This window comes from Varanus komodoensis, unplaced genomic scaffold (assembly GCF_004798865.1).
Source record: "Varanus komodoensis strain SLA01 unplaced genomic scaffold, ASM479886v1 scaffold19, whole genome shotgun sequence".
Classification (NCBI taxonomy): domain Eukaryota; kingdom Metazoa; phylum Chordata; class Lepidosauria; order Squamata; family Varanidae; genus Varanus; species Varanus komodoensis.
This window is the reverse complement of record NW_025335550.1, coordinates 5335674-5361302: the sequence shown is the minus strand read 5'-3', so window position 1 is coordinate 5361302 and position 25629 is coordinate 5335674. Positions and strand designations below refer to the sequence as shown.

Genomic DNA, 25629 nt, shown 5'->3' with positions numbered 1-25629 from the left:
ACCTCTCTCAGGTCAGAGCAGCTGCGCAGTTATTTGGTTACACGCCTTGTCAGGGACAAATGGAGTGGAAGTGGACCCTGTAAGCGTCTTTAGCCTCCTCACAGGAGGGGAAAAGGGCAAGACATGGCGTGCAATCTGAGAATAACAAAACGGTGAGGCCAAAGCGGATAGACGCGAGCCTGCGAGGGCATGCACAGGATTGCGCCCAACATGAGAAACTCAGCAGGGTCGCCCACCTTATGTTTCTTCGGGGGTCCACTGAGTTTCGGGGGGCTTATTCTCCCAGGAAGGATGCACATGATTGGAGCCTCTATGGAGCCCAATATAAGGAGGGGGCACCAGGACGCCGCTCCTAATATGCGGTGGCGCGTATATGCTGGAGAAATGGGCGTCCTGAGACCCGAGGCGAGGCGAGGCGAGGCGGCCGGGCCGCGCAAGGCCGCACGGTTGCCACGGAAACCGGGCCGGCCGCCCGACTAGGCCTCGCCGCCACGGCGCCTCCTCCGGCCGCGCTCGGCCCGCGCGTTGGGGGCGCTGTGCGAGGCACCGCCCGGCCGGCCCGTGGGATGTTCCGGGCCGCCCTCCCGCGGAAGAGGAGGAGTTGGGGATGGGCGGTAGCGTGTCGGGCTTCAACTCACCCCGCCGCCGCTGCTACTGCCGTCGTTGTCGTCGTTCTGCCGCGGTAGGCTCCGGGCAGGCGCGCCTCGGGCAGAGGGGACGGGAAGGGACGGGGCAGAGGCCGCGGCTTCGGGGCAGCGAGGGAAGGGCCCTGGAAGCTCCGCGTGGGTGAGTCGGGGCCCGGCTTCTCGCGGGCGGTGGCGCCGAAGAGCGGCGAGTCTGAGCGGGGGCGAGGACAGGGGTCTCGGAGCCGAGGTCGGGGCAGTGTCTGTTTCGCAGGGGGAAATCCGTGTCCCCGGTTGCTTCGATCGGGGGTATGACGAGGCTTATCCCGAGGCCTCCGCCAGGAGCTCGGGGCTGCCTTCCTGCTGCTTTCCTGCCGTCCCATGTTACCCTCAGAACAGCCCGGTGAGGTAGGGCAGGCTGCGAGGATGACCGGCCCGGGCCACCCGGGGAGCTTCGCGACGCCCTGCCCCGCTAGGCCCCACTGGATGCTTATGAATATATATGCGCTTTGTGCCTATATATAGCGTGGAGATGTGGGTGTTTGTGTATATATATATCTACGTAAAGAGGAACTGCAACAGCAGGTATTCAAATACACAGCAATTTCTGACCTGCTCTGCACTGTTTTATTCTTTGCTGAATTCTTTTTTTTTAATGCAAGTTGTGTGCAAGCCTAGGGCTTGTATCGTGTGTAATATATCAGTTTTAGTGCCATAGCCATAAACCCCCAGACTAGAATGGGATTTTTAGGCCATGGGCCATGTTGGGGGAGAGTTGAATTCGAAGAGAAGGACTTAGTATTCTGGATTAGCCTGTGTGAGTGAAGAATGAATGCTGCAATTCTTGGTATTTCTCTCTCTTGAAATACAGAGTAAGATGTAATGGGAATTTTGCTGCCAGGATCACATGGGGCTAGAGCTTGTGCCTGCTGTGTATTTTTCTGATGAATGGGTGGTCCTTTTCCTTTCTAAGTGCTGTGTGTGTTTGTGTGAATACAAAACCAGCCATGCTCTTTAAATCCCAGCAAAAGGTCCCAGAGCTATTGAGGCAATGGAGGAGAAAACCCTCCTTTTGCAGTGTATTGCTTCCCAAGATTTCTTTTTGAAACACCTTTGCTTGCTCTTTCTTCTTTTTCCCTTGCTTCAGCAGCTCTAACCCAAGCAAGAGAACAGCCCTATTGGAGCAGCACCAATAGGAAGAACTGGTATTTTGGGGGTCTTTGAAACAGGAGAATATAGGGTTATGGGGTTAAATCTATTGGCATGCTTTCGGACTAGGGAAGATCTATAGAGGAGGGCCATTTTTAGGCTGTAAAGGTCATTTTCACTTTCATATGATAGACTTTCTAAATTCTTCACTCAGTTTTTTTAAGAGTAGGTTTCCCTTTCTAGGTATCTTAACCGGATCTTTTGTTACATGTTCTCCTTGGCTTAAGTAAAACCTCTCCATACTATCTTGATCTGTATTTGCAGTGCTGTTTTTTTCCTACAATATATATAATCATGTTGAATGGGAAGTCTGTAATTAAATGGTGTGCTTTTCTAGGCACATGTTCCCCTGAGAAAGAGAACAAGTATGTGACTTTTCTACTGTGTTGGCATGGAAGCAATGTGTGAGTCCATATAGGATATATAAACCATTGAGGTAGAGGGGACCAAAAAGTCATCTCTGCTGCGCATCCACTTATAACAGGATCACATCCTGCCCCCATAGTATCTCACTTAGGGAATGGTACTCCCCAGGGAGGGAAAGGTTGTTCTGAATAAGTTAAGCAAGTTGTAAACCACAGGGGAATGCAGGAATAAATAAGCTTTGATGGTATAATGTACTGTGGGAATATTTTTAAAACATCATTCTGAAGAAAATGATAGAGGTTTTTTTTTTCTGTTTAGAAACTAAAATGTCTTCATGGGTCAAAGTAAACACAAACCAAGCACAAACGCCTGATCCGGAAAAGAGGTAAAAACAAAATTTAATTTTCTTTTTATATGTATGTTCTACAGGCTTTAAAAAAGGGATTCGTTAAATTTTTCATAATTCTGGAAGCTGACAACACATCATTTTATAGATAGTTCCACTTTAGAGAGTTAGTAAAATGCACTTCATTCTTTTCCAATGTAATTATCATTTTATTTAACAATAATACAATCTATGCTGCTTTGGTGATTTTCTAAATAGGTTGAAGTTTGCATTTAATAATACAAGAGATAATCCCATTGACGTCACTGAGTATTTTATGCATAGATACCAGCACAAATGTAAACCTTTTATAAATTGTTCACTTTCTAATGTGTTTTCTACTTTTTGTTTATTCCCTATTTATTAGTGTTAATGCCCACATTTTCCCATAATGATAAGCAAGGATTCATGGCTTATCTTGGCTTAATGTCACTGAATTGCATGCTTGTGCTTCCTGCTCTTATGAACAGGGGAAGAAGCGAGGAAACACTGACTGGGTTTGCATGACATAACAAGCACCCAGTGATGTGATATATATATATATAGTTGCTTGTCATGCTGACCAAATGCATGAAGATTGACCATTCTGACTTATCATGATTGCTAACCACAGTAAGACCCAGCAGTCTCTTCTAGGGGTTCTCCTTACCACAATGTTTGTTGTGTTGTCCATAACCTCTCACATGAGCTGGAGGGGAGAGAATTTGCTGGGCAGCGATGCCCCCAACCAGGGCAGCACCTCTAAGCTGATTTTCCCCCTCCCACCAATCTGTGAGAGAAAACCTTGCAGGTGTAGGTGGGGGGGGCAGGATGAAGAATCAATTGAGTAATGCTGCCTTGTAGAGGAAAATCACGGGAAGACTATTGTATATCAAGGAGATTGGGTGGTATGACACAATTGCCCTTCTATTCCTACCTTAAAAACAGAGCCCCCCCCCCCCCAAAAAAAAACTCAGTTGAGACTCTCTGGCATGCAAAAGAGTGTTATTCTAAGCCACTTGCTGATTAGGATGGTACGACCTTGAAATGCAGAAAACTGGAGTTTATCATCATGAGGCCTGCGAACAGCAGATGTGGCCAATTAACTGTTTTGATTAGCATGTAGTTTTCTATAGCACATAACACTCTTAAGATTTAGGATTTTTTAAAAACAAGCCTTGTGGCTCTGCCTAAGGTGAGCTTGAGTATAGACCTAGCCAAGGGAGGAAGGTGTTGCACACCAGTCAAATTGGGGTTTTTTTTCCTTGCTATTCGTGAAGTGGGGCTCCCAATGGCTGATTGAGGAAAGCCAGCTTGCTTGGTATTGTATTTCCTCCCCCCCCCCACTCCATGTTGTTATGTTTGTTTACATTATTGTGACTGCTTTAGAATAAAATCATTAGACTTTAACCCACCTGTGTGCTCATTGCTTCTGGATCCAAAAAGAACCCTTCGCCTTTGGCAAAACATGCTTCAGGAAGAAGGGGACAAATGCTCCCCTCACTCCTGCTTGGGGGAAAGGTGCTCTGATGTGTGCTGGGCTTCTCTAACCTCATGCCCACCAGGGCATCCTCCTCTGGAGCAGGAATGAAGACGGGGGCAAGCACTGCCCCCCTTTTGCTGCTGCTTGGGAAAAAGGCACTTTGGTGCATTCTGGGTTGCTTAAGCCAGCACCTGCTGGAGTACCTTTCTCCCAGGAAGGGGCCGGGAGGGGTGGGCTTGCCCCCCTTTTCACTTGTGCTCCAGACAAAGCTAATGAAATGAGAGCTGGGAAGGGAGAACCTGAGTTGGCAGGGGTTTTCAGTCTCAGAATGTCCCAGCCTAAGCTGTGCTTACCCTTCTTTGCTCAGAAAGTTCCTCAGGCAGGAGCAGAGGAATCAGCTGAGCCACACGGCTGTTTTCTGTGCCACAGTCCAGCTGATTGCTTCCATCCTCCATTGTGCCTTTGAAGGTGTCCCCCCAGCCTCTGTGCTGCACTGGAGGGTGTGAGCTCTGTGCAGCAAAGATTGCTTGACACTTGCACTGAGCCAGACTTGGCTCACAATTGGGCTCTCAAAGAACGGAGCCCTATTCCTCACCCTGGTGTCCTCTGGAATTCTGCCTGGAGGAGTGAGAAGGGAGGAGGTGACAGGAAGAGCAAAGCAGCTGCAATGAGCTTAAACATCTGCCAGACTCATGGTTACCGCTTGACACTTCAGGACAGCCCATTGCAGTGATTTACCCTAATGGGTTGTCATGGTGTGCAAACTCACAGCATGTTGCATCTGAATCCAGGATCCACATTTGTTGCTTCCAAACAATCCAGTTTCCATAAGTCAGCCACAAGCTGTAGTTCATTGTGACCTGGCTTGTTTTGGGTTCCGACACAACACACAGCTATCGTTTCCTGCTTTGCTTGTGGAGTTAGAAGCAGGTGAAGCAAAAGAGGAGTGAGTAGCGCTAACACCATCCTGATGTGACAGCTCAGTACTCTATGTTCCGTTAATGTCCCTATTTGAATATACAAAAAGGTATTCCTCTACCCGAGACCTATTACAGACTGCATTTTAAATGTTAGCCAAATCGCGTATGAAATGTATTGTAAAAATACCTCTCAGTCAAGTAAAAGGGACTTATCTTAAGAGTTAACTGCTATATCAAACTAACGGCCCACCTCATCCAGCATTCTCCTTTCAATATGTTGATATCATGCTTAGGTTTGACTAGGAATTTTAACCACCCAAACAACTTAGTGCTAAGAATGTTGGAGGCTTCTTTTTCATGCAGGTCAGAACATTGGTCCATCATGTTCATGACTGTCTACACTGATTGACAGCAGTCTCCAGGTGTTAAGGCAGAATTTCCCCCCCAAACTGGGACTGTTGAATGCATAGAATGTGTTCTTCTACTGAGCTATAGAGCCCTTTCCTAATCTTAATCTCATTTAAATTGACAACGTTTTGTGGTTTCTGGCTAGACGGCAAAGCGCGTGTTGCCTTGCAGTGACATGGGGAAATACAAAGTAATGGGACACACTAATATCAGTTTCATGACATGATCAGTTTTCATGACTGATTCCCATGTAGCTACTGCACAGAGAGGTTGTGAATTCTCAGCATAATTTTAGGCCTCCTGCAACTGTGCTATCCTATTGAGTGAGAAAGGCATAGCAGTTGGGTTTTTAAACATTAGATTCACTCTCTGGTAAGACATATTTGAGACAGATGAGACAAGTTCTTGATGCAGAGGAGAAGCACTAGCAGCATTGGTTTTGCTGAAGAATGGTAATAACCTTCATTCTATTTTAGGAACTAAAAGTAGCATCCTCAGCTAGCTGTTAGCAACTGGTGTGTTGGTGAGGAATCCTGATCTTCATAAGTAGTCCTCTTAAGTATACCCTTTTCCAGGAAAAAAAAAAAACACACACTTGCCTTGTGCTGGGCTTCCGTAAATTGCTGCTGTTATTGCAGCATATTCCTTGGCAGTGTTGGTAGGTCTGAGGGATCCCACCCCATCCCTGCTTCTGTCTCCAACCAGTGCATGTTAAATGCCTGGCCCAGTGGGGCACTTTTGCACCAAGGAGGACTTAACAAGAAACTTTTCGTAGCCTAAAAGGTTGAAGTTGAATGCTTTATTTAGTACTGTTAAAGTGCTGGACAAACAAATGCACATGGCCCTCCTCAGCTCCCAGGGTAGTATATTCTTTGTGTGTTAAGAGGGGCCTCAGCCTGAGATCTGAAAAGGGTCCAACATGCGGGTTTTCATGTTCAGTGTTAAACTGTTTCTTCATCAGCAGAACTGAATATGTTTTATCTGTACTTGAGAAATAGTTAACAGTAAATGAAGCAAGACTAAGCAGCTGTTGTCCTTATGTTGTCTCTGGTACTTGACAGATCATTTCTTGACTGTACATCTGTCAGCCTGTTTGTGTTAGGCTTCTCTACCCATACCTGGCAGCTTAAGCAAAAATATACTGAGCAACTAGATTTTTAGGCTCATCCGGAAAGTGAAAGAAAAGTTGCTGAGACTTGGTGTCTTCCCCATATATGATTATATAATACTTAGAATTAAAAGTACTTCAATATATTTGGTTTGGGGGAACTGCATGAGAATTCATTGCTATGAATAGCATCTTGAAATTCCTTAATTGTCATTTCTTAACTTCTTATTCTTTCACTGTATTTAATACAGCACAATTTGCTTTTTAAAAATCCCAATTAAAGCTGTCAGACATAGCTGGCTCTACCTTTGCCTCTCTTTGTGTTTATTCATTTCAGTTATCACATTTGTGTTGCACCGATAGCTGAAACTCTCAAAAGGGTGTCTAGCCATGGAGGCTTGTCGTATCATTCAAATCCAGACAGCTTCACCCAGCAAAGGTTGTTTTTTGGCAGAAAATCACCTTGACAACCTATGGCTTGTTTAGGGCTTTTTCAATCTACAGTAGGTTGCCATGTCTTCTGGGCCTGGAAGAATAATTTCATTGTGGGTGGTAGGGATCTGCTAGCAAGCAGTTACGCTTCACCATTTCACCCTTGGCACTGTCAGGGACAGCTCCTCCACCAATGCCCAAGCAAGACTTTGGAATGACGATCAAAATTCTCCAGTCCTTTAAAAAATCCACCCCAGAAAATTATACAAAGATGTTCATAATTGTTTAAAGACCTATTTCTATCATTCTCCCACAAGCATATACATAAGTAGACTCACTGTCTTGCCACATCAGTTCCGTGCATGTGGAAGGGAGTGGCAAAGTATAGTGGGTAAAGCACATGGAAATGGGTGAGGCAGATAAGCAAATTTGTCCAGACTTACTAGGGACGGCAACAGAGTGGCAGAGTTTTCCATTGCGAAGCATGAAAAAAGGCAAAAGGAAGTGCACACAGAGAGGGCATACCGTATCTCCTGCTTAACAGCATGATCCTGACACTTCTTAGTGCCCTTCCACCTTTTTGGCATTCCCCTGACTTTCCAACTTCTCGGGAAATGGAAGCTACTGGATACCTGCCTCCACTTTTCACGCTTCTGTGCCCCTGACATTTGAAAACCTCCCCTGCCTCCGCCACCGAAAAGGGGCCAGATCTGCAGGATATAGCTACTGCTAGTACCCCATTTGCCATATCCCAGTCTGCTGCTTTGGTAAGGGTTAAAAAAACCCAGTTGATAATTTTTATACAATTCTTTGGACTGGGGAATATATGAATGTAATGGCTGGAAAGTAAATGGAGAAGGATTCTTTGTAACGGTACATAAATTTCCCCTGCATTTACTACTTAGACATTATATTTGCTTAAATTATTTGCTTTTTGACAGTCGAGAGACCCACAGTAAGCATTCCAAAAAGGGATGAGTATCTTCCCTTTCTGGAATAGGAGAATCAGGGAAGTGTTGAAAAGATGGAGGGGACTAAGAAGTGTCAGTTTAACCAGGGAATCATATTTCCTGAAGGGAAAAAGTGGCCTCTCTCCCTTCTGGATGCACCAGCCATTACCACCCCCCCCCCCCCCCCGGTGCTTTTAATTTGACCCTTAGCAGCTGTATACAGTCTTGCCCCCTCACTTTCCTCGTATCTTACTTATTCCACCTCCCAGTCCTCACTGACAGTGGGAACGAGCAAGGAAAATGATCAGGCAAACTACATATTTCTGATAGTCATAAGAGTGCACATGCAAAAGGCAGACAAAAATTAAAAATAGCGCTTCTTTTCTATTCTTTCCATGCTGTGGTTATATAAAATATGTATGTTCAGAAAAAATCTGTCCTGTTTATTATAGCATTGATATAAGAACTGTGACTTGTGGTATAACATTTACACTGGGTTTGTTTTGGTTTGGTTTGGTTCCAGGCATAGACCCGGGTGGATTCCAAGACTTCTGGAGTAAGTAAGCAATGACATGTGCTTTTTAAGAACGAAAACTGCGAACACTTACTTGTAAGAATGCTTTTTTAAATACTTGGTTAATAAACAAGAAAGATCCTTTATTTCATTTGGGGATGCATTTTCAGGATACCATCGTCCAAAATGCATTCTCCTTCCTTGTCCACATAAGTTACACTAATATGATTTTCTTTTGAAAATTACCCTCTTATGCTTATGTTCACTGTATCAACTTCTGTAAAGAGCTCCTGTCAGGGATATGCTTGGCCACTGAAGTGTGTGGTGTGTCCCTTTGTCCCCAACACTCAAAGAAGCTTGATGGAACTGAGAGAGGGACAGCGACAGATCTTGTCCTTTGCACTGGCAGGATTCATCATCACTGAGTGATGCAGGAGCCATTGTCCCTGTTATCCTCCTTCAATGTTTTGCCGGGTGAGAGAAAGTTTCAAGCCCCATTCTGTACTGCCTGAAGTAGGATTCAGGATTCCATGGAGGAAATTTGCCATCCTCTTCATATCAGTATAAATTTAAAGGCTTCTACTGCAACCAAATGGTTCGTCTGATAATACTTACTTTGCATTTCTTGCTCCTTTCAGCATAAATCCTTACAAATCCTTTCAGAAGAGCTCTTACTCCCCTCCGGATGGTTATTCAAAGGACTATGAAGATGCAAACAGGTTGGAAGGCTTTTCCTTGGTACTTATTTGAACTTCCACTAGCTGTCAGCTCTAGAATATAAGCAGCAGGTATTCTGTGAGTGAAGCATCAGAACCAGGGACAGTGAAAGTAGATAGAAGTCTTGGTGAGATGCAATGCCAAGGACAAAGTCAGGAGCAGGAAAGGGTCAGATGCCAACAAGGTATGGTGGAACCAGACCAACAGCAAAGTCAGGCGCAAACTAGGATCAGGTATCTGGCAAAGGTGTGGTAGAACCAGAGGCAGGGTACATCTGTTGCAAGATGCCAGTTCAGGACCATGAAGACTCAAATTGCTTTGGCAAAACTAGCAGGGCTGAGCAGCCTTTTATAGTCTCTCCTGTGGCTTCCAGCTGTTTTCCAGGATTGCAGTGGCTCTAATCCCTACAAGCATCTGCAGACTGGATACAAGCCCTATAAGTACTTGCAAGGTGAACCAGCTTGCCTGCTTTCCAAAAGCTACCAGGGAGAGCCACACTACTCTGCATATCCTGACACTACCCAGAGCTCAAGATCAGTAATGATCGATTGAACTAAATGTTCATGCGAGAACTGTTTTATGCAGCTGGAAGATAATTGATGATCTCAGGTCGTCCCCACCCCACGCTGACACACGCACGCAACTTTGTTGTCATCATCTTTGCAACCTGTGTAACACTCACAACTAAGGATAGCTTTTGGGATAGCATGATTCCTGGAGAAGCTGTAGCCTTTTTATATGGTGCCTAACACTATTCAGATGATACAAGTTTTCATACTGTTAGTGCACACCTGAAATTGCTCTAACCTGGAGTTCTCAGTGGAGAAAGCACAGGCCTTGCATGCAGAATATCCCAAGTTCAGTCCCTTATATCTCCAGTTGGAGATGGATCAGGTGGGAAGTGATGCAGAACTCTGAGATGCTAGGCAGCCAGCACCAGGTAGAGCAGGCTATACTGAGCTCAATGGGTCTGCCATGCTAGAAGGCAGGTTCCTATATCTCTGTTTTCTATTTAGTGATTTGCTTTCAGTGCAGAACGTTTGCCACCAAGCAAATTAAGTGGAGGCTAGGATCAGTGGGCAAAATCTCCTAAACAAATTCAGTTAAACAAGAAAACAAGCATCAACATGTGTCTGATACCCAGCAATGTACACTCCCATATGATTGTATGTTAATTTTATATTTTCACACAAGTAATGTCTGCTTCAAATTGAAAGCCAGAGGCTTTCCTTAACAGTCCAATCCAGCACGTACCCTACCACACCTTTCTCTTATAGCCAGATTTATCATTTTTTTGTTGACATCATTTCCATAGATATTCAGCAGTGGGCTTTATCAAAAATAATGATTATGCATTGATGTCCTCTCCTACCTACCCATGCCGGTATGCTGATATATGGTAGCAATTCCTCTTAAATAGGGATGTATGAAGAGATTTTTTTTTCAGCTTAGTTTTAATCAAGATTTACCTAGTTGGCACCTTCTGAGCTGAACTTGGAGAAATCTGCAGTTGTAGTCTTTACATTTCCAAGCTTGCAGTGTGATTCACAGACTGAAGCAAATGTATTTAATGGCATGCATGTATTTAAATAATGTGTGTGAAACATTGTATACGTTTGAAAAAAAAGACAACTACACATTAATTAATTGGAGATGGATGCATACATTTCAAAGATGCTCACAATTGATGCATGCATTTGGAAAAATATGCAAGGATTTCTATGTGGAAACAACCCCCCCCCCAAAAAAAAACAATTGGAAATGGACTTGAGTCAGAATGAGCTTTAAGAGGGAATTCAGAGAATTTTGGCAAGCTTGAGTTTTACTGATTCAAACTTCCCTACTTGCAGAAAAAGCTGTTTTAATTTGCCTGATTCGTTTTTTGTGTGCTACATGCATAGCTTTGAAGAACTCTTTGGCCAACAGTATCATCCATCAACAGGAAATGAAGAGAACTATGAGAGATACCAATATTCTCAAAAAGGTAAGATGGCTTACCTTGCATGTAATTAAGAAGTGGTACACATCCTGCCCCCCTCCACCCTGAATTGGTCTCATCTGGATTGTGCTTCTTAGTCCTATTACTTGGCTTAGGAAAAAATATTTCATTTGGGAGCCACTGAAATGCACTGTCATTTTTACACTGAAGCTGTTTCTTTGACAAGAAAGAGAGTAATCCACTTCATTATGTCTGGATGTTTCTTTAGATGATGACTACACCAAGGATGTTCATCGGGACAAGCTGTACCTGCAATTTTACCAGCAGATAGAGAAAGAATATGACAAAGACAGACCTTCAGATTGTGTCATTGTTTCCATCAGCAAGGATCAAGCGTAAGCTGTTTTCTTTATTTATTTTAAGGATGTACTTGCAGATTTTAACTGAGTATTGAATGAACATAATAATGTTTAATCTCCCCTTCATCAAATAAATACAGCTACTGCTTTTAGGGATTTTGTTCAAAACCTATTATGGTTATGTATGGTTGATGCCCATACCACATGTGAGCAACAGGCCTTAGGTGTTTAATGTGCGTATGCCTCATTGGTATGTATAGTGGTCGTGGGGCTGCTCACAATCATAGACTGTGTAAACTGAAGCTTATTTAGTATAGGGCTGAGCCACACTTCGAATATTTCTTCCCAGGTTCTTTTCTTGTAGCATGATTCATTTTTGGTACCGAGGCATGCCTAAGTAAAGCCACCTGAATGGATGAACAAGGGATAAAAGTAGCTAGTGGAAGGAGACTATAACACGCACCACCCACACTTCACCTTGGCCCCCTTTAACCTTACCCTCACGCACGGTAAAACAGTGAACAAGACTAACTGCCATTCTAACAATGTGGGTTTACTACTGTCCAGTTTGGGTCTCAGTCCTGCTGCTGATAGCTTATGAACGTCTTGCAAGGTCTCAGCTATTCATTTACTTAACACGAAGGTCTCTTAAAAAGGAATGTTTTAAAATCCAATTGCAGTAGTTTCAGACTTTGCGAATCAACCAGTTCTCCAGTATCCATGTCGAGAATTGTTTTTAACATTTTACAATTTCCATTGATTTATATGAGTCTCTGAAATAAACAATATTAGCTAAAAGCCATATCTCCTTTTTAGGAGCTAATTTTCATAAATGTCTATTATTGCTATTTTAGGGCATTTAAAAATGTTTCCTTAAGAAGGTCACTCTTTGCCCGATGATAACTTGGATGTTCATGCAATGTTAGCATTTGATATATTTCTTTCTTTAAGTCAACATTGGAATAAATTGGGTAGAGCTAAATAATGTCAGTTTAAGAGGCCTAATCTAGATATTTAGAACTATTGATATTTGTAAGTTAGCAATTGGGGTGCTTGTAAGGTTATTCCATGAATGTAGTCCCACCATCACTAACTACATTGCGTTTGAATATGCTGATTTTGAATGGTGGAACATCACCGCAAGCAGTATTTGTGCATGTTGCCAAAGTAGTTCATTTTTTGTGCTCTGCTTGAAATAAAATACGTATTTTCATGTTGTACACAAAGCTACTTATGAGCATCTTCAATTGGTTTTACCTCAAGATAGCACTTTGGTATGTTATTTTTCTTGAGCATCATCTAGTACAAAGATATTAATCAGTTCAAGATAGATTTGGTGCCTCTGCCTTTGTTAAAAAAAAATGAAAGTTTGGGAACAGCACAATAGTGTAATCATGCTCTTCATATCAAGTTGTTTCCTCTGACTCATCGCTCTTCTTTGTCAGTGTTAACCAGAGCTTCTTAATTGGCATCCTCAAGCCATCGTCCTAGGATATTTTTGATTGTTCACATAGGGTCAAGGCACATTTGTAGTAATAAAAGCAATTGCAGTCTCTCTCATTAAAGTTCCACAGTTTGGCATAGGTTTTCACTAAAAAAAGTTCAAGCTGTTGATTCACATAAAATATAGATAGTTTACCTGAATATGTTTTTAAGCATTTTCTGAACTTCCTCTGGCCATTACACTACTAAAACAATATATGAGGTCTATATTCTTAGGGAAATATTTCCACGATCTCTTCCAGTTTCCCATCCAGTGGTAAAGGGAAGTGTTTCATACATTTCTGTCTTTCATCCATTTGCTCTTGACATTAGTCTAATCTTGGGAGTTCATTTAGAACTAGGAATGCTAGATGTATTGCTCATTTAGCCTTATATTTGACAGGTTTCTCCAATCTTCTGAGATGTGCCCACTTGGCCGCTCCTCTTTCTGGTTGTATGACCATCTCCAGTTTTAAATCTGGAAGAGTCATTTCAAAGTAACTCAGTAAAATGCTTGTTCAAATGTTATAAAATATTTTGCTCAAGTGTTCATACTTTCAGAGGCAGGTGAAGCTTAATGCATGTTTTTAAATACATTCTTACATTCTGTATTCAATTTCAACATAGATAAGTTGTGTTGCACTTCAGGGGCAAGAGGTTTTAAATTCATGGATGCAAAACGGGTGTACTGTGCTTTGCAGTAATACTTTTCACTGAAGATCCAGATGAGTCAACCAACATTTCTTTAAAACTGCTACAAAGGGTCAGATAGTCATGATAAATCCCACATCGTTTCCTTGAGTCAGATGGAAGCCATTCGACACCACCTGGCTAAATACACTTTGCTGGTCCTTGTCCTGTTGTCTCAGAGGTAAAAAAGAGCTGCTGAAAAAGACTTCATGCCCTTAGGTAACATGGAATGATTCAGATCAGGAGCATAATTCAGTGGATACAGTTCCACAATAATTAAAAAAATCAGATGTCCCAGTGTAAGGTGAAGAATATATGTGGTACCATAAATATAGAAACAGCAAATCAGGAGTTTCCTGGCCCATCTGGTCTGACCCTTGGCTCTAGCCAGCTCCACTCATGACATGCCTACCATGTGCTTGTCCAGCCTATCCTTGAACATCTTCACCAATGGGGTTTCAACCACCTCCCATGGAAGCCCAGATCAAATAAAATAGTCATTAGCTTAATTACCTTGAAATATAATTCTTACCTCCCTAACTACTCATTCACACATTTTTTAATTTCAAAAATATATTAAAAATCCTAGAGTATGAAGCAAACTTGAATGAATTAATGACTGACTTTATTTTGGTCACAGACCAGTAAAAAAAACTTTCATCAGTTTAGAACCACCAATGCAGTGTTATCATCATTGCATCATCAATGCAATGTTTGCCCTTATACAAGGCAGCTTCTACTAAAACAAGGCTGTTATATTGAAAAAATACGTTGAACTCTAGAGGTTGCTTTTCGTGTATTTGGATACTCCTTATAAATTATATTCCTATCCATCACCTGGTGCTAAACAAGCTTACATACACATACATCCAAAAACAAAGGTTCCTGCAGGAATCCAACATCACATGTGCCGTCTGTTAATAAAATAACCGTGCATAGATGCCATACAGTTTCACACTGGTATCAAGTTGAGGCTGCCTTTTAAGTTGCCGTTAAAAATGAAAGCTGCTCAAGAATTGTTCTGTGTTCCAGTGCAACTTAACCACATGTCAATGGTGGGTGTGCCACCATACATGCAAGATGGCACAGCTAGCCCAGTCCAGAATGTCACCATTTCAGTTTGGTTTTGTAGAGAAATCTGTTTCCTCTTAGGGAAGACCAGTCAAGAGAGACAAAGGGAATGTGTGTGGGCGTGTGTGGGTGAGAGAGAGAGATAAAGTTAAAAAACATACACTTAGAGTAACTTTTATAATATGTTGTATGACTCTTTAATTTTCAATGATCACTTTTAACCCCAGCCCTGTATACACCCTCAGTTTGCTCGTGCCAAGGCTGTCCTCTGCACAAGTGACTGCCCCATTAATGCTTAAGATTGCAGTTCTAAAACTAGACCCAGCCATTCTTGCTATTGCAAGTGGATTGGCTGGATTTCAAAAACAGAACTTTCTTTGGAGTCTTGAGTCACCTCCATACACACAGCATGGCGACAACTAGAACACTGGCTCTACCTTTTAAATTATTTGTACAATAACCTGCTTCTTCTTCTTTTTCCTTCAAGGGAATATTCAACAGCCATAGGCCATCGGTTGCAGGATCATGGCCTTGTGGTGGAAATGATATACCTTACCTCTGAATCAGGTCTTACACGTGCCCTCCAAGAAGTTAAAAATGATGGTTCCCCATTTTGTGTTCTTGTTGAACCATCTAATGTAGCACTTTCCTCTTGCACCGTAATCATGCTTCATCAGACTATCAAAAGTAAGTTTAGCTTCATTCAGAAACGTCCCCATTCAAAATATGCTATCTAGATCATTTCAACACACAAAATAGTAAAACATGTCACGATTTAGAATAATACTTCTAACCAAGAATTAACACCCCTTCATTGCTGAATGTACCGAACAACAAACCATTAAATAATGTTTGAAATTTTAAAAAAACATACACTCTTACACCAATTCCACACTGAGCAGACTTTATTTCCTACTGTTTTTAACTTACTAGTCTGAACATTCCCCTTCTATCAGAGGCAATAAAGTAGATCATTCTACTGAATGTTTTTACCAGCTTAAAGAAATACAACTTCAAACACTTAATTTCTTAATACCTTTCCTTTATTCAGGAATGGTTTCATAAAATTGCTCCAAGCATGAAATTAATTTATCGTTTCTGAGCACACGAATCAGACCTTTTCAGAAACACACGTCACACTTAAAAGAATGGAACGTATTTGTTGATTCATGAACATATAATTTCCAGTTAAAAGCTGAAATATATTAACATTGAATTGGCTTTTAACTTCAGAGTCTTAGTGGTGCAAAAACACAGCGCTTTTCTGTCTGGTTTGGCTTTGATGTAACTTTTTAAAATGCAAGGTATCTCTCTTCTCCATAGTACACCGTAATATGCCCATGGAGGATGCATTGGCTCTGATAGCTAAGGAGTTTGAGAAAATTATTGCTGAGCGTGAACAACAGGAACGCACAGAGATTTCACACAAAGCAGCTGATCTGGCGGATGACTACCTAGAACGGGAGCTCTATGAGAGTTACCATGTGCCTCTAGGCATTAGACACCTCCTCTTTCTGTTAAGTGAGGGAAAACATTTGTATGTGGAAGAATTGAACTCAGTAAGTGACTACCTGAAGACCAGGAGAAATAAGCTTGAAGGTATTCCTGATTTCCCCAACTGTCCCCCAAGATTATCCTTCTAAATCGCACTATTTCAATACTAGGTCTTGGGTACACACTCTATTAAAAATGACAAAATCCAAAACATAAAGGTTAACCCCACCCCACCCCGAATTTGTAAAATCTTTCTTCATCGATGAATGCAAACATTTCCAAAAAGTAGCTAAACGTTTGGCTTTTGTGGACAAAAAGGGCCCCATTTTCTTAGTTTTACAATATGGATTTCATTGGTAATATTTCCAGTACCTCTTACCTGGGCGTGTGGTGGTGGTTAAAATGGAAACTACAGCCGTATGTACATAATACTACCTTGCATGCAAGACAGTGGGTCTTTATTTTTACTCAGTATCCCTTTCTGTATGCCTTCAAAGTATATTCTTGTTGCTGTATAAAAAGGGAAATCATTCATACCACAATGTGGGAAAATAGTTTACTTTTTGCTAAGTTGCTTTTAATGATGAATGGCAGGTGCCTGCAGATGGAAGAAGCAGTAGCACTTCCTATACAGCAGTGGCTTGCAAAACCGGGGCAGGAAGCTCTCTCTTGAAGAGCCTAATTCCACAGTCTAGTTGTGAGAAGAACTTGGTGCATCCAAATGTCCTCAAGAGCTGCCTCCTACTTCATCCTGCTCCCCATCCCCTGGTAACAGTCATGTTTCTCCTAGCAAAAGTCATTATATGTAAAACAAAAATTAGATGTCTAGGAAATCATTACACCCACAAAAGCAATGGCAGACCATCAGCACTTGATTATACTCTACAAACTAAAATGCTTAGAAGATGACTACTTTTTTTAAAAAGCTACAGCTTCTTTAAGTCTAATTCCAGTTACCATTTTTTAAATCCTGTGTATTTGCCTGCGCAAAGGAACAGGTGTGTAAAGTGAATGCACTATTCCCATAAGTAAGCAGCACAACAGCAGTTTTTGCTAGTAATACTGGTTGCTAATCACTGTGTATAACTTGCTAACTCTTGGTTCTCCTAAACCAGGCTTTGTTGCAGAAACGAATGCTTTAGCTACCGCAGTTGAAGACAATGTGTACCCAGCAAGCGTCAGACCAAGTACAAGTGCTCTGCCCCAGACCCTAAGCAAACCGCCACCTCTGCTCCCCACCCCTGGCCGAAACCCTGTACTAGGCCAGTCTCTGCCTTCGACTAAGCCAGCCTTGTTGGGTGAAAGACCACTGGGGCGCCTCCTTCCAACACCAGGTAAGTGAAACAGTAATACCGTTAAAAGAAACAAATAGCCCAACAAAAGATTTACTTTGAAGCAAGCGAAAGAAATCTGTGGATATGGGCCCTGGTTATAGCCGAGGTTAGCCAGAGCACCACGTTAACAAGCATTGCAACTGATTGGTCCGCTAAACATACTATGTCCCATGTCAGTGGGAACAGCAACACGGGCGTGACGTTGTGGTTAGAATGTTGGACGAGGACTTGGGAGATGGGCGTTCGAGTTGGCCCTGATGCCCACTGGATGACTTGGGCCAGTCACTGACTTTCAGTGTAACCTCACAGGGTGGAAGTGGGGGTTGTGAGGATAAGAAATGGAGAGGAGTGGGGTCATATAAGCCACTTTGGGTTCCTTGCAGGAAAACAAGCAGGATATAAATGTAATACATGAACAACTGAGACCCATTTCAATCTGGCTTCAGGCCTGGTTGTAGAAGAGAGACTGCTTTGGTAACCTTCGTAGACAGTCTGTGCCGTGAACCGCACATGGGAATTTGTCCCTATTGGTTCTGTTGGACTCTCCCACAGATGTTGATGTCCACTGGTTTCCTGCACCACCTGGCTGGGCTGGCACTTGGGGGCACTGTTTTATGGCAGTTCCAGTACTTCTTGCATAAAACATAACATGAAAATTAGTTTCACCCATATTACGATGCACATATGTATTTTATGCAGTCCTGTAAATGTGCAGCTATGACCTGGCTAAACTGCGCCTATTCTTAGAAATGTCAGATCCGCTGTAGAGCATTGTTCCATTTAATTTGGGCTATTGTTATGTGTCCTCTGTGGAACTGCTTTTTAAAAGTGGTTGGAGAATTAGGCTGGTCCAGAATGGTACTAACTGGCCTTAAGCTGATTTGTCATTTTGCTAAAAGACAATTTAAGTGGTTATTGTTTATTGGTGTATTTTAACTCATTTGATTGGACTTGGATAATTTTATATTGTAATGTGTATTTCCTTGAGCATATAAAAAGCTCCAGATGTTTAGAAGAGGAAAAAGCAGGCGTAACATATACTTTTCCCCCAAAACAGCATTGGCTGGTCCAAAGGGCAAACCTCCACCTCTCCTAATAAAGTCAACTAAGAGACCCATCCTCCTGTCGCCTTCTCCACACCTGCCTGCAAAGCGACCTTTGCTTAGTGGCAGGCCTGGCCTGCTGCCAACACCAGGTGAGAACTGAGTCGGTTTGGCGTTCCATGTGCAGGGATGAAGGCAGCTTGGAGCACAGGTCCTTCCCAGCACTGTTCAGTCTGTCTGCTGGGTGGGCAGCTGCTGCAGCAGAGCTTCCCCCCTATCTGGGTGTCCTCCCTCACTTGCTTCAAGCTGTGGGAATAGGACAAACAAGGCCCTTTTCCACCATCGCTCTCCTCACAGTGGGGCCAAGCTGGGGGAAGGTCTGTAGTGGGGAGCCTGCTCTTTATGGATCGGCTTCCCTTGCAGTTCAGAATTTTGAGAACTCAGTTCTGAACCACATGGCATGTGGCACGTGGGAATGCAGCAGAGAAGAACACTGAGCACGGTCCAGTTTCCCCGCTTGCATGTTAGGCTACTTGTGAGCAGCTATTTTTAGCAGTGTCCCCCGTCATGCAGGGAAGCTGCCTGCATGGGACAGGGCCCGGCTTGTGCAGGCCTACTGCCATGTTGTTTCAGCACGGACTCCTAATCGACATGTAAACTGAAGCAGCATTTATAATAAGCCATGGCAAGTGACTCAGGGTCTTGTTTTAAACTTGCTTGACTCTCCTGTGGCTGAGTTTCCTAAGGAAATAAGAACTCTCCTTCGTCAGGATTCTTACTTTAGCAGCACATTCACTGCAGGATATTCTATCACTGCACGCATCTTCAAAAATAGTTGCAGCTCCTGAGTACCATCTGTTTCTATTTATGGTATCAAGGGAGACCCCAGGTTCTCTTTCCTTCTTGGCAGGTTTGTTGTTTAGGTAGCAAAACTTTATCTTATCCACAGCAAGTTTAAATGTGTACTTGCTTTTAGTAGGATGTGAAACTCCATATGTTTTTGCTTAAGTTGCCTTGAAGAAGACAGATTATTTTTATACTAAAATAGAAGTCAGAATAAACAAGGAAAACCTCCACAGGTACCATAGAATATTGATTTATTCTTAAAACCTTATCCAACTTGATCGAACATGTTTTTCTTTGTTTTTCTTCTTTGTCAAATTGACAAAGAGAGGCTGTTCCTTATGAAATGGCTGGCAAAACAGGCTTGATAAAGACCAGTATGCTCAAAACATGTGGGTAAACTGAGGTCATTTTCAGCTGCACTAGTTTCTAGTGTTTCTCTTATGAAATAGTATGGTTCTGTTTTCATGCTTGCTATTAAAGCAATGTAAAAGTATAAAATGTTGACTTTAGAACCATTTCAGGAGGACTCACTTAATTTTTCTTCTCCAAATATTAAAAGTTAAAGCATTTAATAATATTTCGTCACATAGGGTTGATTCAGATACACCACTAAATCATGTTTTGTACTATGTGAAGGAGACTTCCTATCGCGCATCCCTCATCCCTTCATCTGTTTGATTCAATTAGTTATTTCCTCTTTAGTGCAATGTTTTGCCATCCCATCCAAACAAAACTGGGGTTAGGACTTGCCGTCCAAATCAGGATTATAAAATATGGTGGCATTATGAGTGAGTCAGTCCACATTCCATGTAATATAGAACTGTAATATTGGAGCAACTGCACCAGGAATAGGTAACTAAATTTTTCATTTGTAAATATTGGGAGATGAGTTAAGGGTATTCTTGGTTATGCAAGATGTGTCATTGGAAAGAAACTAAGAAATGTGTTCCATTTTAGCAACTCCAAGTGTGATGATTTGTGACATATCTTTAGAGGGTGTTACATGATTTTGTTTCCTTTTTCTAAACCTATATCCAAATTCTATACCATTATCAAAGTCGAAAGCTATTTCCCTTTCATGAGCACTTCCTTTACTAGGGTAGAAATCTTGGGCTAGAGTTCTTGACTTTCCAGGATGAAGACTTGTTCTCACTGAGAAATTAGCATAGAATTTGCTCGAGGTTCAGAGAGAGCCAAACCAACAAACGAAATGTGCAAAATTTAGACATTGTTTCCAGTGATCATGAGTTTGGCGCAAGATTAATCAAATAACGAGTTTCAAATTAGCACAATTGTGGTGGCTGCTCTTTTTAGCTAGCTTGTAGTTTCCTGGCATGGCATGATACGTATTTCTCAACCTTCTGTGTAATTTCCTGACTCCAAAACTAATACAAAGCTCTGCATTTCAGGTGCTTGTTAGTAATACTGACCTGAGATGGATTTCAGTTCTGAACAAAGACAGGAGCCAGTGCTGTTTCCATGAATATGTCTTTAAATGGCACTACTAGCAGCTAATGTTTCATATCATGTAAGGGAGAGAATTGAGCTTTACAGTCCTCTGAATGTGGGCCAGGGCCAGGCCTTTATCTGTGTCTGTAGCCTTTGTGTCTGCCAAGTTCTTGGAAATATATCTGAGCAGTGTGAGAAGTTCAAAAGCTGAGGAAATGGCTGATTTTGGAGCATCTTCTTCCCTATTTCCCAAGAATTCCATTCAAAATTCCATGGAAGGTCAAAAACGACCTTTGGAATAAATTGTTTAGAGTTAAGACCATGCTTGGCAAATTGTGTCTTCATAAATCAGGCTTCCCAAGTGTGACTGAACTATAGCTCTGTGTACTTTTTCTATCCCTGATGATTAAAAGGATAGAGGGGGAGAGCTTATTGAGTTCCAAATGCCCTTAGGATTCTGGTGGTGAAAGGAGGCCACTGTTCCCCAGCGCGGTACTCTGCAGGCTACAAGTCCTACCATGCCCCAGCAAACTATGGAGGCAAGCTGGGAGCTTCAGTCCAGCACTTGTAGAAGGCACCATGGTGGGGGAAGCTTGCTGTAATTAAAAAAAGGTATATGCCGGAAGTGGAAAGTTGCCCTGCTCTGGCCGCCATTTATAACTGATTAGAACTGAAATAAAGAAATGCTTTTTTCTGCTCTCTCTTTCGGACCAGACCAAGGGCTGTGTCTTAATTGCCCTGTTTCCTAAGGAAGGCTAATTCGCACTCTGACAAACTGTTGTTCGGAAAGGTGACATGTCGGCAGTCTTGCAGTGCTTCTTTTCTTCCTTTTGCAGCTGCCCAGGCAAGATCAGCACAACACCATTGGGTACCCAAGCCAAAGTTCCTGGCTTGACTGGACACCTGGATTAATATTGGACTAAACTGTAATCCCTGATGGCAACAGCCCTTTTCCAAGTCAGCGGTGCTTGACACATGTATGTTGTTAGTACACAGGACAAAAGGCTTATTACTTTCTGTTGTACACATTCCTGAGAACATTCTTTTTCACTTGAGTGAAAGAATGAGAATAGGTATTTGTGGAAAGGTCCATATAGTAGGTTCCCAATATTAATATGTTTAAAACCAAAAGAGTTCCAAAATAATTATTTCCAGTTTATTTGATTTCTTTGTGGCTGAAGCGCCACTTAGTTAGCCAGTTTGTATTTTTCCAGTACGAAATGTCTTCCTTAGCAGGAGGACATGGACTCTTTCTTACTGGGCATATCTTGCTAGCCTCTTGGCTAACGGCTCTGATCTACACCAAACTGAAGTACCCTTGTACTTCACTCAGAAAATCAATATGGATTGTGTTTTGTGGCTTCCGTTGTGACATTTATAAAATGCAGAAAGGTGATGGAATGGTTGCTTTACAAACATATGTCAGCTACGCACTTCTTCAGCCATGTCTTGAATACAGCCACAATTTAATTTGTAGCACAGGCATGAACATTGTCCTCCAGTGCTTGAGGAAGAAACATAATCTAATTGCCCTTGCTTTTCCTGATCCCTACCACCATTGATAACATGTTGGGCCAAATGATTATCATTTAAATAGCATATTCTGCATTTTTATTTCAAAGCAGAGGTTATTTGATGAAGCCCCCAAGTCCTAAGGGCACAATCCTGTGCATGCCAAAATAGGGGAAAAAGTCCCGCACCTCCAAGCATTCTCCATCCAGTGTGTTGGCTGTTGAAGATTTTTTTCTGAAGTTTTATAGGATTGTGCCCTAAACTCATTAAAGCAGGTTGATGTAAGCAATTCAAGTTTTACTTTGAACCTTTGCATTTGGCAAGAATAAACACTCCCAGGGTCTCTCTTGGTGTAGGAAAACCCCCACACATGCGATAGGCAACATGACTGAAGTTGTGAGTTGGACGAGGCAGCGTAATCAGATGGGAGAAAATCCCTCTCTCCAAATATCACAAGCAGAACTGCAACAAAATGTGACGTTGTGGAAGCTTTTGTTTTGTCAGCATACTCAAGTCCTTTATTGGCTGCCTTTTTTTTAGAAGGAGGGTGCATCTGGAGGTCTCCGCACTGTGCCAAGATTCTTGCCAAATCACAGAATTTCATCACCAGGTGTTTCTGTGCCCATAGTAAAGAAACCCTGATTTGGCGTGTCATTGGTTGGAGCTGTGTGTGAACGCAATCTGGGTAGTGCAAGGAATGTTGATACATTCAGGGTATACTGGCCCATATACCTGGGACTGGCAGCTTGATGTGTTTCCCATTTTCAGGGCTACATCCCTAAACATTGGCTATGCTGGGAGTTGTAATGCAAGCCATCTGTAGGACACCAGGTTGCTTGCTGTGTGCCAGTTGCAGGCTTTCAGCCTCCAAATCAGCCCCTTTTGCTAAGAGACTCCTGAAAATGAACATACGGTGGCAGTTAAAAAATATTTGCAGCAGCCTGTTAAGCAAACGAAATTGGAAAACATCCAAGTGTTAACAAAGGTTCTTCATCCATTAGCTTTTAGTGAGAAGTAGATGGTGACCACCAGGGTAGAAATCCTAGAAAATATTTTAATTGTATTAGGAAAAAGCACTCCCAGGTGTGCTTTATGCATCATCTTTCATCAGTTTAGAACCACCCAGGCAATTTTATCACCATGTTGCCCTTATACAAGGCAGTTTATAATAAAACAAGGCTGTTACATTGAAAAAAAACGTTGAACTCGAAAGGTTGCTTTTCTAGCATACATTATCCAAAGCATAATCCTGAGGTTTAAATTGGCTAATTAAAGGCCCCTTCCTATATTGAGACACCTTAAACTTTCTAGCCAAAGGCCACAGCAACTTCACTCTAAAACAATCTTACTAACTTCTGTAGAAATGTTACAAGCACAGCATAGTACCAATGTGTGTTCAGTACATTTGTGAAAATATAACTGTCTCTAGAATAGTCCTTTTATATGTAACAGCTGAATTCTAACACAATTGTTTAATAAATGTACTTAATAAAACATGTAAAAACTTCCCTTTTTTGCAAAAATGCATTTGAATTCTTTTTATATGGTACTATCTAACCTCAAGATACACCTGAATTATGAAACCCAGTCTTTCTGATGCACTTATACTTTAAATGACTAATGCTCGAAATGTGAATTTTGTCTTCCATACCTCTCTTCTAAGTTTTCCATCACTTTTTATGCATGTTGGTATTTTAGTGGACTATGAAATATCTCCTGGTCCTTAACATATTCCTTGAAACTTTTAGGTTAGGATGCCATCTGCAAGTTACAGATGAAGGAAACAAAGCACAATTATGTTTTGTTCAGAGAGCACAGTGCTACTGGATGGCCTTTAAACAACAACAATAATAATAATAATAATAATTATTATTATTATTATTACATTTTTATACTGCCCATAGCCAAAGCTCTCTAGGCAGTTGACAGCAATAATCATAGAATCAGGATATAAAGATAGATAAATACAAGACGCTTTTTGCCAGAGAGCAGTATGGTGAAAACACTCACATTGCATCAGTGCAATTTTTAACATACCTTTGGCATCTTAGATAGAAAAGCAATTTGGAAATGTCAAAAATGGATTCTCCTTGGTACCTAAAAACCCCACTTTTGGATTTCTCCTCAACTTGTATAACCTTTTCACCGTATAGAATGAGAAGCAGTTCATTTTAATCCATAGCTTGTAGTTGGTCCCAGAACTGGTTTCTTAAATCCCCATTCATAAAAGCAGCCATTCTGAATCAGACCAAAGTCCCACCCAAGTCCAGCACATGCTAGCTGAACAGCAGCCGGACAGGAAGCACACAGGTAGGTGAAGACATACTGCTTGCCATTAAGGTTACCACCTGGCTGCTTTTTAAACAGGATTGTTAATGATACACCCTTTCTGATTCTTTCAGATGTTTCTCCAGTAATGGTGGCTACAAATATGAAAATGAAGCAAAATATACCTCCTAGAAGAGGTGTCTGTTGCTATAGGGTGGTGTGAAGCAAATGTAACTGATTTTGTGCCTGGTTTCCGTGGTTCTCCCTCTCACATATTTAGCCAGATAGCAATTTGACACCTGGCTTGTAGGTATCTGACATGCTTTTACAGGTGATTATCACAATTGCTGGTATCTGAAGATGCGATCCACATTGTTCCTCCTATTTAAATAAAACTGCAGAACACCCTATGAGTTGGACTATGCGACTATTCTTTGGTATAACAAATATGAATTTAACAGTAAGTGTGCTAACAGTAGAAGGATTCAATTTATTTTTTCCCTCTTGTGAAATTTCGATCAACAAAATGTTAATCTTAGCTTTTCTCCATTAAAAAAAAACCTTCTGGTTTCACAACTCCCATTGTATCGAATGTAGCTCTGACATGTTCTGCATAAACATTCAGTGGGAAGTTTGGTTGTTTCATGGAGGAGCTGTAGCTCATAAAAATATTTGCCTTGAAGATTAATCACCCTGAAGGTAAGTTTTCAGCATCTGGTATTTCTCTGCTTGCTTGGAAATTTGCCTTTCACCAGAAGAGGGCATCCCTAACCTGGAAAAAAGATGCTGTTTTCCTTCAATTTGTCAAAGTAACAGGAGTGAGCAAATGTAATGCCTCTGTACTAGCAACCATCACGTGATGTTAGTATGTGATCTTAAGGATTGATTTAAATAATTGGATTGGATTGATTTAAATAATCAGATGTCTCAAGTTGAGTAGTTAGTTTAAACACTCACTATTTATAGACTACCTCTGAACAGAAGGTGGTTGTGGAGGTGGGTTACAGCTATCTTAATTTTTAAAAAAATCTGCTTTACTAGACTTAAA

The 25629-nt window shown here is 41.8% G+C and overlaps 1 protein-coding gene across 5 annotated transcripts; it reads left to right on the top strand.

Moving 5' to 3' along the window:
- The first annotated feature begins 590 nt into the window (after positions 1-590).
- On the top strand, positions 591-24993 carry LOC123022197 (nuclear receptor coactivator 5-like). 5 transcript variants are annotated; one of them, XR_006414492.1, is made up of 12 exons: positions 648-786; positions 2517-2583; positions 8387-8419; positions 9016-9096; positions 10996-11078; positions 11302-11428; positions 15123-15322; positions 15959-16234; positions 17245-17463; positions 18521-18658; positions 21638-21778; positions 24716-24993. XR_006414492.1 is itself a non-coding variant. In XM_044427725.1 (11 exons), the coding sequence occupies exons 2-11, from the start codon at positions 2525-2527 to the stop codon at positions 24802-24804; spliced, it is 1305 nt and encodes a 434-aa protein (XP_044283660.1). In that variant the 5' UTR covers positions 591-682; positions 2517-2524; the 3' UTR covers positions 24805-24993. The 5 variants fall into 5 exon arrangements, 4 of the variants coding, with proteins under 4 accessions (XP_044283660.1, XP_044283659.1, XP_044283662.1 ...); XM_044427725.1 differs by lacking the exon at positions 21638-21778 and having other exon boundaries at positions 591-682; XM_044427724.1 differs by lacking the exon at positions 21638-21778.
- The last annotated feature ends 636 nt before the right edge of the window (positions 24994-25629 follow it).